This window comes from Simochromis diagramma, unplaced genomic scaffold (genome assembly GCF_900408965.1).
Source record: "Simochromis diagramma unplaced genomic scaffold, fSimDia1.1 OVJJ01000419.1, whole genome shotgun sequence".
Classification (NCBI taxonomy): Eukaryota; Metazoa; Chordata; class Actinopteri; order Cichliformes; family Cichlidae; genus Simochromis; species Simochromis diagramma.
This window is the reverse complement of record NW_024387244.1, coordinates 5555588-5573652: the sequence shown is the minus strand read 5'-3', so window position 1 is coordinate 5573652 and position 18065 is coordinate 5555588. Positions and strand designations below refer to the sequence as shown.

Below are 18065 nucleotides of genomic sequence, written 5' to 3'. Positions count from 1 at the left end.
AAGTCTTGTGGTTTGTTCAGGTGCAGATAAGCCGTGCTGGCAGTTATTTCTGGTAAGAGGAGGGTTTCTCCTTCCTTTCCAAACAAGTCATTCTTGCTGTTTTCTATTTGTACAATCATGAACTTGAACATGTAACTTAAGGGTGAATTTGCTGGCAGCTGTCTTGAATGTTTTCAACTTGTGAATAATCTCTCTGTACAATGAAGGACTTGTTGCATTTGATTACCGGCACCTGCCTGTTACTTACCCTCTTTATTCCTATGGAAGCGGTAAGGATGTGCTTGGTTTTTCATTTTCATATGTCTGTAAATTAAACGTCAGAAACCTCAAAAACTATGACATAATTTATAACCTTAAAAACACAAAATATTAAAAGTCGAATTATAATAAGAAGGTAAATGAATGTAAAGTATCCACAGGGAGACTTTTCCCAGTACTAACCGCATCGCCTCCTCTCGGTACGCGCAACTGCGTAGCGGGCAGTCACGTGACCGTGTCAGCGGCTCCGCTCCGTGCACATTGTCTCTCGTCATCTTGGCGCACCACCCTGGTTTGGGCAGGGAAACCTACCTACTCTCATCACCGCAATCTCAAAAAGGAGGGCGATAGTATCAAACGATGGGGAACAGGGACGATGAATACGACTTCTTGTTTAAAGGTAAGCGGAACCGCTGCCGCTTCTGGACGGGTTCAGCGTCAGTTAGCATGCTAGCTGCGGTACCGCCGGGTAGAAAATCAGCTGGTGGTGGCTGCTAACTGTAGCTAACCCGAGATTCCCCCCCCCCCCCCCCTTTTTTTTTTTTTTACATTTTATTTTATTATTATTATTTTATTTTACAATTGAAGCGTCGCTTCCTCTAATTAAACCCATATTTACCGTTACTTTAGGTGCGGTGCTGTTTCTTTTGTACCGAGGTTTACAGCTAGCAGTTTGGGCTTTTCTAGAAAGTAGGGCGTGTGGCGCTGCAAGCTAGTGGCTAGTCAGACGGATGGTGCCATTACTTCTGCATTAATTAAACTTTACTGGCATGGAAGAGAAGTTTTCCTTTGCGGTGGCCACACGTAGACGTCTGCTATTTAAGCAGGGGCTCCAGCAATGGTCTGCTTTCTTTAGACTGCCTCCTAAACTCAGATGAAATGATTAAGAAAACAGGATTCCTCTTTGTGCCCCCCCCCCCCCCCCCCAAAAAAAACAAAAAACAAAAAAACAAAACAAAACTGGAGCCTGAGGGAGGAAACTCGCTCCCAGTGAAAGCAAAGAGGAGGAAACTCCAGTAGAGCCCTGTTTTGCTCCCAGGTATTTTCCAAACATCAAAAGCCAGCATATTTTCATACCAAACAAATACCAAGCCCTGATCATATGATCCATTTACTCCTAGGATTACAGTTATGTTGATTAGGTTTCATTGTCAGAATGGGACCACAATAGGTGGCATCCTTATTTCCTCCCTTGTGATACTAACCTGAGATGAAACACTATGAATGGCCAAGTAGCTATCTCTTAAAAATATCAAATCAAAGTAAGGCGGTCTAGAGAAGCCGTTGGATACTGATTGTAAGCTACTGATGACTCGTTACGACACAGCAATAAGAGGCGTTGAGAAACTGATGAGTCAGATTTCCCATAGAGCAGGATATTGGCAACTTCTAATAGCCTCATTCCCAAAAGGGCAAAGTCTGATAGCTAGAGATAGGAAGCAACAGTTCAGCACTTTCAGCATGGCTGTAAATTCTGTAGTAAAATCTGTAATCCTGCAGCTAAAAATGAGTCTGTTTAAATTAAGTGTAAAAACAAAGTAGAAATCCAGTCACTGGTCACAGACCCGCCTATGGGACACTATTAAAAGTACAAGTTCCTTGAGTGCTTTTCATTTAAAGTCTAAATATAATTTTTGTATTGTTTCTAGTTGTACTAATCGGAGACTCTGGAGTAGGGAAAAGTAACCTGCTGTCCCGTTTCACAAGAAATGAGTTCAACCTGGAGAGCAAGAGCACCATCGGGGTGGAGTTCGCCACCCGAAGCATTCAGGTGGACGGCAAAACAATAAAGGCTCAGATCTGGGACACAGCTGGCCAGGAGCGCTACAGAGCCATCACCTCAGCGTGAGTATTTTCAGTTTGTCTGAACTAGCTTACACGATCGTGCTGTATTGACAGTATTTTAATCGTTCCGTTTATGCTGGTTCACTTAGGTATTATCGCGGTGCGGTCGGAGCTCTCCTAGTCTACGATATCGCAAAGCACCTGACGTATGAGAACGTTGAACGTTGGTTGAAGGAGCTGAGGGACCACGCTGATAACAACATTGTCATAATGCTGGTTGGAAACAAGAGCGACCTCCGACACCTCAGGGCCGTGCCCACTGATGAGGCCCGAGCATTCGCAGGTAAATCGCACTGAGACACAATTATGCCAAACAGTCTGCGCTCAGTGTGATTTTGTGCATATCTCAAGTGTCGAACGTCTCTTCTCGTATTAGAAAAGAACACACTCTCATTTATTGAGACGTCAGCATTGGACTCCACGAATGTAGAGGAGGCATTCAAGAACATTTTAACAGGTAGGAATGCACACAGAATTTTTATTTTGAAATCTGATAGAAGGCATCTACCAAAATCATAATACTGGTAGTGACCAGTTCATGTAATTTCATCAAATGTTTCAGTATAGATTTTGTCACTGTGAAATGATTTTTGATGTCCCCAAAGTCCGTTATTACTTGAATATGTTGATGGTAAACAAGTATGGGTAACTACATTAACTATTGTTAAAATAAGTCATGTTATGCTCAATATTTTGACCGCGATTTTTAAGGTTAGTAAGTTCGTTTCATTCTTAGTGAAGGACTTTTTTACAACTTGAATGTTCCAGTCATTGTATGTGCAGTATTATACATGTTAACATCTGTATGATGACATATAGATGCACTTTATATTATAGCTTCCCAGTGTGCTTTTTTTCTGAAAAATTGATTATTTGACTGCTGTAAATGCAGTGAATTAATGTTAATGTTAAGCCAACTGAAGCATAAAAAAGCCACCCAACTCAAGCCAATGGTAGTGTTTTGCATCAACAAGGTGATTCTCAATGAGCTTTATCTGAAAACTTGGCGTAGCTTAGCACGCTGTGCAGCATATCCTTAAAACAACAGGGGAAACTGGACAAATGAAGGACAAAATAAGAAGTGGCACGTCTATCAGTATCTTAAAGTCACGGCTATTAAGAAGCCATTCGTAAGGGGGAATAAATAGAGAGAAAAGGCTGGTGTTTGCCAAGTTACACAAGAATGGGACTGAAAAATAATGCCAAGAGGCCTGATGGAGTGATTAATCCAAATTTGAAATCCAAAGTTTATATTGCCATCATTTTGTCTGGAGGAACTCGGGAGAGAGGTACGACAGTGAGTGTCTACAACCATCTATAAAACATGGTGGACGCTCTGTCATGGTTTGGAGCTGCATTTCAGCTAGTGGTGTTGGAGATCTTGTCAAAATTAATGAATACAGAAAAGAACGGTTAGATTTTGAATAAGCCAAATCTGAGCAACGGCTTCATTTGTCAGTGATCCCAAACACACTGTCAATCCAGTAAAGGCATACCTGAGAAGAAAAACGCATAACAGAACACTGTAAGGCAAGGACTGGCCTCCTGAGAGCCCAGACTTCAACATTATTGAAGGAGTGTGGGATCATCTTGTCAGGGAATGGGGAAAAAAGACATCCATTATCTAAAGAAAAGCTTTTAATGTTCTCCAGGAAGCCTGGAGAACTATTCCTGAAGACTGTGCTGTCAGTTTCCTTGTAAAATGTAAAGAAATGATGGCGAATCAAGACTTTTTTACTGACAGTAATGTATGTTAGTTGCATGCCAGATAGAAGCAGGAAAAAAGACATTACATTTATATAACTACTGTACACACTTTAACATGTATTAATTCTGGGGATTTAGGCATGGGTTGTAATTAATGTTTACTTAAATTTGGTACATTTTAAATGCACTCATATTTAGATTAGTTTGATCAGTAAGTGTAACTTACATGCTACTGTTAAATATTTATTTATTTAATAACACATTTAGCGTTCTTTACACCCCCTGGTTAAAAATAGAGGACTGAGAGAGAAACAAACCCCACCTCAGGGTGACAAACTAGTGTATTCCTTGGGCTGATCCCTGGATAAATGGGAGGGTTACATCAGGAAGGGCATCTGGCATAAAAATCTGTGCCAGATCAAAACATGTGGCGACTCCTCTGGGAAATGCACGAGCAGCTGATAGTACCTTTTTATATTTAATCTGCACAGCCAGTTAAATAAATAAGAACATTAAAATTTAAATGATGAACATTGCAAAAGTGTAATTTTTTTTTCCTCTTTCTCAAATTTGTCTGCAGAAATCTATCGCATCGTGTCACAGAAGCAGATAGCAGACAGATCTGCACACGACGAGTCTCCAGGCAACAATGTCGTAGATATAAGTGTCCCGCCAACCACTGATGGGCAGAAGGGCAACAAACTCCAGTGCTGCCAGAGCCTGTGACGCTCTGTCCAATGACACTCATCCTCTCCTCCACATTCACCTCCACATCACATCACCTGTGCACTTTTTCCCCCCGTAGCTCTGCTCACGGCCAACTCCCTCACCACTTTAGCCTCTTTTCTTTTTTTTTAAATCTTTTTTTTAACCTTTACTTTTGTTTTATAAAGTACTTTTGAAGTCACTTGTGCTCTTCTTTTCTGCCATGAAAGAAACATTTCAGAAGCCTTTATGTCACTCAGTCAGTCTGCGTGAAGGTTCCTGTTATCCAGGAGCAAGGCAGTCTTTGCTGTCTTACTGATGCCTGTAAAGTTGTTTGAACTGAAACACTGTCCTCTAAAGGGAGGTTGTGAGATACATTTCAATGGTTTACCACTAGATGGTGCTGTGTAAATAAACTACAGACAGTTACTCCAACCAGGTGAAGCAGTATTGTGCTATTTGACAGTGTGGCTCTTACATCCTTCTTACATCATGCCAAAAAATATCCTCATTATGTATTTATTGAAGAAGATTTGGCTGAAGTCATCATTGTTTTACTTTCAGTTTAAGAACTGTGTAAATTTACAATAAAATCCTTGACTGAAGCAGTTTGTTAAATGATATTTAACATACTCTGACTTGTTTGGTTTTCGTTTGTTTGTGTTTTTTGTTTTTGTTTTTTCTCATCAGAAATGTACTGAACTGCGTGGACAATTTTAAACTATTCCACACAAAAACAAACTGAAATATTGTCATTTTAATTCTAGCTCTGAAGTCACTTAGATAACTATTTTACATGTGTAAGTGTAAGGTAGGTGAAAAACATTAAAATGTTCAATGGACTGGTACTTACAGTGCTTTTCCTCTCTGACTTCTTTACTTCATGCTTTTAATCACTTTTTAGCTGGCACACTCTGACGTCTTTCCAGTAATTGGGATCTCAGTATCTGACCAAAGTAGCCTAATAAGCAGATGACCCGCTCAACCTCCTGAGCCCATAACTGCTTACATGTTAATGTCTCATTCTAAACTCTACTAATGTAAATATTTAAAACTTTGAATTACGCCTTTTTGAAGTTAGAAAACTGGGTTTTCGAATCTGAAAATACAGCTGCTAGTACAGAAATTTAAGTCGAATCGAATCTTTGATCATAAATTTGATTACCATGTTTTATTCTTGGACCCTGATAGAGTACACTTCAGTTTATATTGCCAAATAGCATCAACAGGGTGCTTTATATTATAAGGCCCTACAATCAGACAACCCCCTCTTTGAGCAAGCACTTAGCGACAGTGGGAAGGAAAAACTCCACTTTAACAGGAAGACACATTCAGTAGAGCTAAGCTCAGTAAGGGGAGGTCATCCACCACAACTGTTTGGGGTTGAGGGCAACAAAATAAAAGACACATTGTGGAAGAGAGCAAGAGATTAATGATTAAATGCGGAGTGGTGTCTAAAGATATAGTGAAAAGGTGAGTGAAGAAGAAGCACTCAGTGTGAAACCCCCTAGCAGCCTAGTATAGTTACGGGGGGTTCAGGGTCACCTGATCCAGGCTTCGCTATAAGCTTCAAAAAGGAAAGTTTTAAGCCTAATCTTAAAAGTAGAGAGTGTGTCTGTCTCCAGAATCCAAACTGGAAGCTGGTTCCACAGAACAGGGGCTTGAAAACTGAAGGCTCTGCCTCCCATTCTACTTTTAAATACTCTAGAAACCACAAGTAAACCAGCAGTCTGAGAGCAAAGTGCTCTTTTGGAGTGGTATGGTACCATGAGGGCCTGATTAAAGTGAGTTGAAGGATTTCATATTTGATTCTGTATTTAACAGGGAGCTAATGACGAGAAGGCAGTGTGGGAAAAACATGCTCTCTCTGTCTTACCCCTGTCAGCTCGCTTGCTGCAGAATTCTGAATCAACTAAATGGGCTTTTTAGGGAGGTTTTAACTTTTCCTTATCCATTTATAAAATGGATCCATCTATACGTATACTTTTTCCTTCTGACTGGCTACCGCTTGCAAACAAAAGACCTGAACAGCAGGTAGGTCGGCTCCTCTGTTCAGAGCCAGCTTTGTGCACTTGATGACTACATTAGGGGTATCATCAATACATGCAAAAAACTGCTTGGCTTACAGAAATTACTTGTACATTCACTGAGGGTTTGTTTTTTTTAACTTGAAACTGGTCATCTTTAGTATGAGCATCCACCAGTGTAACACTGGGCACTGGGTAGGAACCTTTACCTTCAAAACTGCTTTCATTCTTCCTGCCATAGATTCAACAAGTTAATGCAGTTCTTCCTCAGAGATTTGTGGCCATACATCCATATCTCCTGTTCCACCACATCCTAAAGGTGCTCTATTGGATTGAGATGTGGTGACTATATAGCCCATTCGAGTGTAGTGAACTTATTGTTTGAGATGATCTAAGGTGTTGGACGCAGGCATTAGAAGATTGGTATGCCGGTGATAAGCATGAAGATCGTCAGCGGTGGGTTGTTGTAGGAAAATCTTCACCACCACCAGTCATCTGATCTGTCAGCACAAGGCAGGATGAATCCATGGGGTAATGAAAAATCTCATAATGCTTTTCCAGCAAAATTCACGCCAAACATTAGACCCAGTGGTAGCCCACTGTATCTTGCATGCGTGAGCCCAACACTTCTCTGTAATTGTCAAATTACCCTCCTTTTCCCACTTCGCTTTAATACACAGAGTGCTGTCGTTTTTACACCGCCGGATGCTGTTATATAATTTAGAAATAATTTTACTTTGCACTTAGAAATAATTTTACTTTGCACTTAGAAATAATTTTACTTTGCAAAGTAAAATTATTTCTAAGTGCAAAGTTTTTCTAGTCTTCTATTGTCCCATTTTGGTGAGCCCATGTGAATTGTAGCCTCAGTTTCCTGTTTTCAGTTGCCAGGCATGCCACCTGGTGTGGTCTTCTGCTGATGTAGCCCAGCTTCAAGGTTCCCGTGCCTTCCACTATCCTCTTCTGCATACCTCGGTTGTAGGGAGTGTTTGAGTTACAGTTTCCTTCCTATCAGCTCAGAGCAGTCTGGTCATTCTCCTCTGACCTCTGGCATCAACAAAACATTTTCACCCAGAGAACTGCTGCTCACTGGATATTTTCTCATTTTCATGCCATTCTTTCTTTGGGAAAAACCCCAGTACATCAGCACTCAGACCAGCCTGTCTGGCGCCAACAACTACATCATACTCAGAGTCACCAAAATCTAATTTCTTCCACGTTTTGATGTTCAGTTTGAACATCAGCAGTTATCACCATGTCTAAATGCATAAAGTTTATGACATGTGACTGACAGCTCAAGATTTGTACCTAATGAAGAGGCCAGAGAGCGTATATGACAGGATATAAAGAAGCCCCCCTTTAATATTTTAAAAATACATTGCCATTTTTTACTTGAGTATATCCTCTGTAGCTCTTTTGTATCTGGTCACCATCTAGATCATTTAACTTGGAGCAGCACACCAAGATTTACATCTCTAGAATGCAACTGCTGTCACTGAGAGCAAGACAGGCAAGTAGGAAGGCAGAAGAAACACCTTTTAACATTGCTTTGACTCCTAATAATAACCTGTGAAAAACATTTTTCCTTCCTGGAGAGCAGACCCTCTGCACAAAAACAGCATATTTTGAACTTGTGTTACTCTAAGCTGCTTATGTCGCATGCAGCGGACAGGAAGCAGATACTGAGTGAGTCTCCACGGATACCATAGAAGGACTTGACATTAGCGTTTGTTTTTTTTTCCATTAGGATTAGCAAGCTCACTGAGCTGAGTTTCAAAACAGACTTAATGACATGTCATCGTCACTGCACTAGAAGGACTTGTAAACATCCATTATAACTACACTATATACCATATATGACAATTCCTTACCAACACTACACAAGTGCAGACAAACTGTCACTGACAAATTCATGATCACATAATTTATGATTATGTTTTATTTGCTTTGCAAACATTTCTTGGCTGATTGCAGGTACCAGTACATTGATGAAGACATCCCTTCACCCCACAGCACACCATAAACATTGTAGTATTTAACAATATAAAAAAAAAAAAAAAATACTGAGGAATAGCAACATAAATTGCAGATGAAACAAAAAAACCCAACATGCCCAGTTCACAAATGTGTTATAACGCAACATTATTAACATTTGCGTGTTCATTTGTGTGAGTAACAACAAAGAAATCAAAAAAAAATCCCTTTCTATATTTGCTTTCGCGACTCAAATTTGTCTTAAACGTGTCATGACATGTTTAAGACAAACATTTTAGACTCTCTTTTTACGTTTCTCTAAAAACACTGTCAGAAATTCTTAGTAGCCAAAAAAGGAGAAGTGTTGCATAGTTTGATGCAACTCTGCAGAGACTCCCAATACAGGAAATAAGTTTGCATTGCATCAAAAAAAAAAAAATCAGTTATTTCTTGCACATCGTACAAACAGATTCCAGTACTTTCTCGGGTAAACACACGGATGACCAAATTAATCATAAGCCTGCAAGGCAGACGAGCGCACCGCAGTACTGCAGGGTGTAATCCTTTGTTCTTAAAAACACAAACAAATATTTATCTGGGGCAGAACGCGGATCAAACGAGCAGGAGTGAAATGTACCAAAGGGAACTGGTAATGTAAACAAGGAAATGACTCGTTACTGGTAATGCAGCACTGTGAGAAAAGGGAGGAAAACACAAGCATATGTCAACATTCCTCCTGAAAACAGACATCTTTACATGACTAACGCTTCGCCACCTACTTAACTGGTAACCTCATTTTGGGTTTACCACATTTATGTAGCATTAACAAAGGACAGGAGGGGAAAATGTACGATGCTCGCTGGAAACTAATAATTTCACTGATCTGATTTGTCTGCTGAATGTTACCACAAACCCTTTCTAAAAACACATTTCTCTCTGATAAATTTTACATCACCACACACCACATCATGTTAATAAATTACTATTCAAGCCTGACTGATTTAAAGGTAAATATTTAAATAATTAACCAAGAATGATAGATTTTGCCCATTTACTAAATGCAGAACCATTCATTAAATGGAACTAAATCAAAAGGCATCGCACAGTTTGATCACCATGACAGCGTCACGCATCACCAATTCCTTTCTTGGAATTATAATCAAAAATCCACCAAACAGGTCGTCGTCAGGTTAGTTTTAAACTTATATCGCTTTAAACACCCCCTTTAAGGGGAGGAATTATTTTAATTGCAACCCGTTAAAAGACAAATCTATAAATAAAAATGATTAAAGTATTTCAGACCAATACTAAGCTGAATTGGCTTCATTAGATCCACTGAATTAAATTATTTTTTTAGTAGTACATGTAATGTTGGGAGGGTTTTTTTAAATCTACAAGCTTGTCTCCCTGTGGACAGCCTACAGCATGCGTTAAAAAGCAATTAGACATCTCCCTGTAACCTAAATTAAGCATAGAGAAGAAACAATGTTTCACGTTACAAAAACTGGACCATCATATGACCCGGAAATCTGAATACCAGGCACACGCTGTAGTTTGTAATCAACTTCAGCTATCTCCCAACTCTACCAACGCAGCCAGTCCCAGGCGAGTCTGGTCAGTAACATCAAAATGCTGGAGGTTACTTTTAGGGTTTACCAGCACTAAAAATCCCAGATTAAGAAAGTCTCTCATCACATTAGACCAAATGCTTAATCGTAACTTAAAGAACAGCAGGAATTCTCTGACTGTTATGATCATGAAAAAAAAAAGAAAAAAGGAAAACGCCAAAAGTGAATAACAAGCAACACCGATAACGCTTTTGTACACTGCCCCAGCCACCACACCAATACTCGTGATGGAGTTTCTATCCATCTATATAAATATAAATACCTACTTGTTACATATTGATAGTACAAGAACCTCTATGAGGACACTGTTAAACCCTACTTCAGTAGGAATAGGAAAGTCATTCGTTCTTAAGTGGTTTAAAAAATGATTTTAGAATACAATAAGAGTAAAAAAAAATATTAACAGTGCTGCTTGCATGCATAACTGTGCACGTTGGTAGAACTGTCTTCGTGTACTGCGAAAACCTCGATGTCCACAGTGTTTTATTGCACAAGTCTCTGCTTTACGAATGTTATGCAGCCGCCTGGTCTCGGATGAGATGATGTAAAAGCTGCGAGTTAAAAGATTCCACTCAGATGACATATCCAGATGTGACTATGAAATAAAAATGAAAGATCAAAGCTTTTTATCTTCACACTACAGACTAATATGTGATTATACAACGAGATCCTCAGTGGGCAGAGAAGAGAAGCCCCAAGTAGGTAAGTGCGTGCCCACGTAACACACGATTAAAAGGCGTATGTAGCAGTTGCTTTTATCATCGCAATACACAATGAGTAGACGTGCTATACCTGACCATCGATGGGTTGTTAAACCAAGCAGGACAATCATTCAATTTCACAGTCCTCTTTAACAAGTTTACTCGATCCATCTTGTTTTATGCTGTCAGTTTTAGCCAGTCATGTTGTCACATCTGTGATGATCAGCTCAGCTCCATTTCTGCATGCTTCCACCACCTTCACCGTTCCTCAGTGCCTTTGCATAAACTTGGTCAACACCTGACACGAGGACAGGCAGATTCCTTTAAAATGTGCTAATTCCTGCACCCATGTGAGGATTATAAAATGCAATGTGAAAAAATATGAGCCCATGGTGCAAAGAAAAAAAAAAAAAAAAGCGACACACACAAAAAAAAATCCCCACAGGTGTTTCTTCAAAGTCAAAACTGTGGGCAGGATGCATGGGGAATCAGCCCTCATACGTAAAAGATGTAATAATCATCGACTATCTCCGTTTGGTCTCATACGATGCTCTCACTGGCCGATTTTTTCATCAGTTTATTAGAGAGCAAGGAATGCTGGGAAGAGTTCGACTCCTTGGCTTCGGGAATGAGCAGACGCACTTTCTGGTTTGTTCTCCTCCACTCAGAGTACAGCTGACAGTGGTAGCGGAATGATACCTGAAGAAAACCGAAGTGCAGCATTATACATCAACCTTTCCGAGTGAAAATGTCTGCTTTACAGTAATAATGGATGGGAATTCTTTTTTTTTTTTACCAAAGTCCAAAGGACGTAGATGGTGAAGAGGGCAATGGTGAGGGCAATGAGGCCCACAGCCTGCAGCCAGCTCCTCAGCTGAAGATGATCCTGAGCGCCCCTCAGGCAAAGCCAGCCAGAAATAGCTGCTAGAGGAGTGATAAACAGGAAGCACACCATGTCACAGAACAGTGTTCTCTTCTCATTACGGGGGCCGGGATCTCGCAGCCACTGTGGGGTAAGACGTAGGAGGGAAGAAAAACAGAGAGAAGTCAGACTGTGGCAGAAACCAGGTAAAAAGAAAGAAGCTAATGAAGAGAAAAGACATTCTGCATTAACAAAGAAGCAAGCAAGCAAGCAAGCAGAGAGATGTAAAACAAGAAAAAGACGGATAAAAAGCACCATCACACTTTCATACATACACACTCATTCACAACCAGCAGCCCAACCACGATGAATAAAAAGGATGAGAAGAAGGATTGTTGCAGACAAGGCAAAGGGCATTGACCTTTGTTACCTCTGTGAGGGGCCTCGGTCGGCGCTCGATGCTGAACTCTGTGTGGCAAAGCTCACAATAGCTGGTGTTGGAGGACGACAGCCACTTCTCTAAGCAGCTCTTGTGCACTGTACCCAAAGTGCCTGTGCAGTCGCATGGAGACAGGAGACCCTCGCTGCTGCCTCCTTCATGGCAAATACGGCAAATGGGACCATCACTGAGACAAAAAATATACAGAGATTTTTATAAATGGCAGGCATCGTCTGCATGAAACACAGCAAAAATGTTTTACCATTCTATCCCAAAGAGAATAATGATAATATTCACTGGGTGTGTAGTGAAGAAATGTGAAAAAACCCCACAAAAAACAAGAAAAATGGAGAAGTGCGTTGTCTGAAATAGTGTTAATATAAGGCATAATCACAAGTTTAGCAACTTCTTTTATTAAAAGAAAAAAAATATATATATATTTTTCCTATCTCTGGAGAAGCTGCCATCACAATACAATCCCATTCAAAGTTTACCTGTGGAACATCTTACAGCATTAACAGTAATATTCTTAAAGTACCTTTGTGCACTCATTGGTTTGAGCACAGAGGACAGCAACCGTCCATCTATGGCTGTGACCTGGGTGACGTAGAGCGCCTGGCACCCGTCACCGCCCGCTTCCTCCACGCTCTTCCACAGGCCTGTGTTGCTGGCACAGTCACACAGAGAGCCGGGGAGGTGGCAGCACCCGCCGGTCGTCATTGTTACAGGGTCCATTCGCTGGCAGCACGGATGGACTGGAGGGTGTGAAGGGTTGGAGGTGAGGGGAGGCTGGGGGAGTGCCAGGCACAAACTGCTCCTGTTTTTCTCTAGTGGCTCTGCAGAGAAACAGACACACACAGACAATGCATTATCGTTTTTAAAAAAATGTCTGTGGTGGAGAGATAGCAAGTAATTTTACTCCAACTTAATATACTAGAGAAACCCAGTTTTACTCTGCAAATGCTCAAACTAAATAAATGGATAAAGGAGACAAGCTTGAGTGATGTTTTAAGTAAGTTTTTTTTGTGTGCTACAGTGTGCACTTGTCCATTAATACTTTAGTGTCCAGATTAGGCTCGTCGGAGGGAAGTTCTGGGTTTGGAAAAGGAACTTATGGAAATCAGCTACAGTACAATGCCTGCACTATCATGATGAGTCATTTTATGTTTGCTATATTATGCTTACAGTCCATCTGTTTTTATTGACCTTCATGTTCATGACTAGCAAACAACATGGTATTACAGTTTTGCAATAACCCAACTCACCACTTCCCTCTTAATGTTTCTAGTACTGTCAGGGAAGTCGGTAACTGGGTTACTAACCAGATAACTGATCAAAACAGACACTGACGTATAGAATTTTTTATATATATATATATATATATAAATGTGATAGTAGACCACAGTTTGTTCGTCATTTGGCTCACTGCAGTACTGTGACAGAGTTACTTAAATGTCTGTAGTCTGTTTCACAAATGATTAATTTCCTTCCACGTGGGAACGGCTAAAATTATCCAGAAAAGATGTTCCGTCTTTTAGAAGAAAGCTGTCCGTTTGGAGGTGGGCCAGTTTGCCCAAAAGCAGCTGCTAATCCATTATAAAACCAAGTGTGAGGTCAGTGACAGTGAATGTGATGTGCAGCAGCCTGATAAACAGCTGTCTTAACCCAGATAACCCTTAACAACATTTTTTTCTTGCTGTCTCAAAAATGTATCCTATTCTGCACAAATGAATTAGAACACAATAAGCAAAATTTAAATACACTGATTACAAGCAATAAAATAAGAAACAATAATTTTAAAGTAGCATGTCTGATATATATGGAACTTTAATGGGGATTTGGGGGGAATATTCACTGAAAATACTTATCAACTTACTTTTAAAGAACTACTGAGCTACTAGTCTATTGTTTATGTGGGTTAACACTGGGCTAGTGTTGATAATAAAACCTCTTTAGCACTGTGCATACCCTTGGTAAACTACAGCATTTATACGCAAACCCAGTATACTCTTCCATGTCCAACACTTGTTTTTCAAGAGGAGATTTGACATGACAGCCAGTGCAGAAATGTTTGTGTCTGTTTATGAGATTTTGCTGTTCAATCAAACAAGAATTTAGACAACATCTGGCAATGAATGCTGTTTCTAACCCTCGCAACTGAGAAAAGATGATTCAACTTAAGTCAAGCATCTCACTGTTTAAATAGAAGTTAGACAACAAAGCCCTTTTATGATTATTTATAGCTCGTTGTAGTTGAGTCACAATCTTATGCACTTTGATTTGTTAAATCCTGAATTAACAGAGCCAGATGATGAACAGCTTTCTGAACCCGAAGAGCATGTTTTCCCTATTGCTGCTTGGTGTTATTGTTTATGCATACGGAGATTGGGAGGGGGTACGTCAGGGGTGATTAAAAGGTACAATCCCTGACCTAAATAAACAAAGAGGTAACCCCAAATTAAGGCAACCGCTGACTCTATTAAGCTATTGTTTTCCGAGTCTTTTAAATATCAGCTGTGTGTATGGATTCGTCAGCTGGGGAACATCAATGCAGGGATTTTGTCAAGATCAAACAAAAATTACACGTTTGAATGAATGATTAATGATGGGTTTCTTACAATGATAAACCCTCATACATTAATATGCAGTTAGCTTTCGAACTGGGGCATTTTCCTTCATTGTGGCTCTGTTACAGGAACTAACCGCTGCAGACAGATGTGGGAATTTGAACCAGACTATTGTCTGGATCAGAGTTGAATTATGATACTGTACAACTGCGCGGCAACTCAAATTAGCTGTGTGTATCTCTGCTGTTCTTTACACACGAATAACTACTATCCAACTTCGTCACAGTGAAAATGTCGTTATAAAGAAGCATTTTCTAATCAGTTTCACTTTCACGGCAGCTGTGTTGTTTGCTAGCTGTCAGCGAAGTGCTAGCCGTCCGCTTGGTGGAAAAAAGCAACAAATAAAAGCTAACAGCTACTCACCCGTGACTTCTTCTTCTTCTCTTTCTTCTTGGTGATGTTTTAGTCCTGTTGTCCGAAAAAGCTCGCATTTCCTTCTCTATTCATGTTTAATAACTATGTATGAGTGAACAGCACAGGCGGCTAACGATGAAGGCTGCTCAGTGTAGGGCTACACCAGCTAGCAGTCCTCAACTGATAACAGTCAGGCCAGGCTTCCGCTTTCCCTGGGCTTTAAATACAACCCAGAGGGTCATCATCATCATCAGCTGCCTGCGTCTGCGGTGAAGAAACAGGGCGTCTCAGAGCACAAACAAATCCCGAAGACGGCTATAAATGTGGCCGCAAACAGCAGCGTGCCAAAGGGAGGGGCCCCAACAGGAAACATGACAGGCTCAATGAGACCGGAAAACTTCACAATTCAACACAATTCAAAACCATTAACCCACACTGTTTAACACATCTGCATTTTTAAATCAGTTTTTATTTCACTTTAAGTTTTGTTTTGCTTCAGTCAGTGACTTAGTGGCTTTCCTCTGTTTAGTTTATAACAGTTTAAACGGCCTCATTTTTGAACTTTAGCTGTGAGCAGAATGTGAAGAAACATCCACTGTGACTTCTCTCTCTAAACATCTATGTACTGTGTTGAAGAGATCTGTACTAAAGTTGGGCCTGGCTGTACTTCAGTGTAATACCAGTTTGTACCACGAGATGGTGCAGCGAGAAAACGTAACCTTAAACATGCAAATAATTAAATCACATCATTTATGATACTGTGCAAAAATCTCGATTCGCCCTTCATTTCTTTGTTTGCTTCCATAAAGTCAAACTGAAAACTGTTGATCTTGAGCAACTCATTTTTCCTTTTCTCTGCCTTGCACCCATTTTCAGAGGAGTGTTTTTTGCTTGGTGAACTGCTTACAACTAACCTATGTAATATTCACGCATAAAAAAAATGCTTTAAACTCAAGGGATGAACCAGTGTCATGTCTATACGTAACATGACAACTTAGCAAAGAAATAATTTTAAGTTTAAGTTGAGACACGTTGTTACTAAGAGCCTATTTAAAGCTCTTTGTAACAACTAAGATTCTATTTTAATCTACAAAAAGTCCCAAAGATACCAGTTGGACAGATATAAAATAGTATTTATGCACCAAGAAGGTGATCCTCAAAGCTCTATTAGCCAAAAAATTAGCACATCTCAGTACTGTACGTACTGAACCTTGAACTTTTTGAGGAAACTGGACAAGTGGAGAACAGAAAAATGTCACAAAGGTAATGGATGTATACACTTAGAAAAACAGTGTCAGATTTTGATAGACTGTGGCCTGTAGAACTATGTCTGAAGACTACTTAAAGAAACTACAAGAAAGCTTGCCTCAGAGTTCACACTGTGTTGAAGAACGAAGGTGGCCAATTAATGACTCTGAAGCTCACTCTGAAGCACTTTCTTTAGCCTAGTATTTTCATTTAAAATATATTTTTCCCAGCTAAAATGACATACATCCCAATTAACACCATAATTCCCTCCACACTCACCACCAAGCTGGAGCATCTGGGACTCAGCTCATCTATGTGTCAGTGGATCTCCAACTTCCTAACTGGCAGACCACAGGCAGTAAGGATGGGCGGACATGTCTCAGCCTCCACCACTCTCAGCACTGGAGCCCCCCAGGGGTGTGTTCTGAGCCCCCTGCTGTACTCTTTGTACACATATGACTGTGTGGCCACTACCAGCTCCACCACCATCATCAAGTTTGCTGACGACACCGTCGTGGTGGGCCTGATCTCTGATAACAACGAGACGGCCTACCTGAAGGAGATTAGGAATCTGGAGAACTGGTGCCAGAGGAACAACCTCCTTCTAAACGTCAGTAAGACAAAGGAGCTGATAGTGGACTTCAGCACAAAGCAGGAGAGGAACTACCAGACCCCCGTCATCAACGAGTGCCCAGTGGAGAGAGTGGACAGCTTCAAATACCTCGGAGTTCACATCACGCAGGACCTGTCATGGTCCTGTCACATCAACACCGTGGTGAAAAAGGCCCGACAGCGTCTCTACCACCTCAGACGCTTGAGAGACTTCCAACTGCCCTCCAAGGTGCTCAGGAACTTTTACTCGTGCACCATAGAGAGCATCCTGGCGGGAAACATCTTAACCTGGTTCGGGAACAGCACCATGCAGGACAGACGAGCTCTACAGAGGGTTGTGCGGTCAGCTGAGCGCACCATCCGCTCCGAGCTCCCTGACCTGCACTCAATCTACAGCAGGCGGTGCTGGACCAAGGCCAGGAAGATCGTGAAGGACCTCAGCCATCCCAACAACGGACTGTTCTCTCTGTTGAGGTCAGGAAAGCGATTCCGCTCCCTGAAGACCAACACAGAGAGACTGAGGAGGAGCTTCTTCCCGCAGGCGATACGGTCTCTCAATCACACCACCACACAGTACTGACCCACACATACAGTTCTTACACACACACTGGACTTTCTGGACTTTGTTTTTGCACAACACTGGTCACTATATTCTTCATTTCCGGTTAATACTTGTACAGCTGCTGTTATTGTGTATATATTATTTATATTTAGATTTCTTCATACATTCTTATATAGTTCTATATTATGTATTTTGTTGTACAGTTATTTTATTTTCAACTTTAATTTATATATTTTATCTTATTCTTCCCAGTTAAATTTACCCTTCATTCTAATTTGTGTTGTACAGTTATTTCATTTTTAACCTTAATTTATATTTTATTCCTTCCTAGTTAAATTTACCCTTTTTAATTTTTCATATTTATTTCCCATCTTATTCATAGCCTTTCCTTTTTTTTGTTTTCTTTAGGTCACGAGCAGTTGTCCAAGCATTTCACTACATATCGTACTGTGTATGACTGTGTACGTGACAAATAAAATTTGAATTTGAATTTAATTTTATTTTAAAATTGCATAG

General features: G+C 40.5%; 2 protein-coding genes across 3 annotated transcripts; one reads left to right on the top strand and one right to left on the bottom strand.

Annotated features, from left to right (window-relative positions):
* Positions 1–482: 482 nt before the first annotated feature.
* Positions 483–5363, top strand: LOC120747290 (ras-related protein Rab-11B). The gene is made up of 5 exons (XM_040053049.1): positions 483–658; positions 1908–2103; positions 2193–2386; positions 2480–2560; positions 4391–5363. The coding sequence occupies exons 1-5, from the start codon at positions 619–621 to the stop codon at positions 4534–4536; spliced, it is 657 nt and encodes a 218-aa protein (XP_039908983.1). The 5' UTR covers positions 483–618; the 3' UTR covers positions 4537–5363.
* A 3088-nt stretch (positions 5364–8451) lies between these two features.
* On the bottom strand, positions 8452–16586 carry march2 (membrane-associated ring finger (C3HC4) 2). 2 transcript variants are annotated; one of them, XM_040052919.1, is made up of 5 exons: positions 15137–16586; positions 12685–12982; positions 12129–12333; positions 11642–11851; positions 8452–11544 (listed from the first exon to the last, which is right to left on the bottom strand). In XM_040052919.1, the coding sequence occupies exons 2-5, from the start codon at positions 12879–12881 to the stop codon at positions 11386–11388; spliced, it is 771 nt and encodes a 256-aa protein (XP_039908853.1). In that variant the 5' UTR covers positions 12882–12982; positions 15137–16586; the 3' UTR covers positions 8452–11385. The 2 variants fall into 2 exon arrangements, with proteins under 2 accessions (XP_039908853.1, XP_039908854.1); XM_040052920.1 differs by having other exon boundaries at positions 12138–12333; positions 15137–16123.
* Positions 16587–18065: the final 1479 nt, after the last annotated feature.

Excerpts from the sequence above, each read along its gene's own strand:
- LOC120747290 (XM_040053049.1), top strand. The coding sequence starts at position 619 with ATGGGGAACAGGGACGATGAATACGACTTCTTGTTTAAAG. Across the intron at positions 659-1,907 it reads ATACGACTTCTTGTTTAAAG|TTGTACTAATCGGAGACTCT; the intron begins GTAAGCGGAACC and ends TATTGTTTCTAG. Across the intron at positions 2,387-2,479 it reads TGAGGCCCGAGCATTCGCAG|AAAAGAACACACTCTCATTT; the intron begins GTAAATCGCACT and ends TTCTCGTATTAG.
- march2 (XM_040052919.1), bottom strand. The coding sequence starts at position 12,881 with ATGGACCCTGTAACAATGACGACCGGCGGGTGCTGCCACCTCCCCGGC. Across the intron at positions 11,852-12,128 it reads CCCTCACAGAGGTAACAAAG|TGGCTGCGAGATCCCGGCCC; the intron begins GTCAATGCCCTT and ends CTTACCCCACAG. Across the intron at positions 11,545-11,641 it reads TCTACGTCCTTTGGACTTTG|GTATCATTCCGCTACCACTG; the intron begins GTAAAAAAAAAA and ends GGTTTTCTTCAG.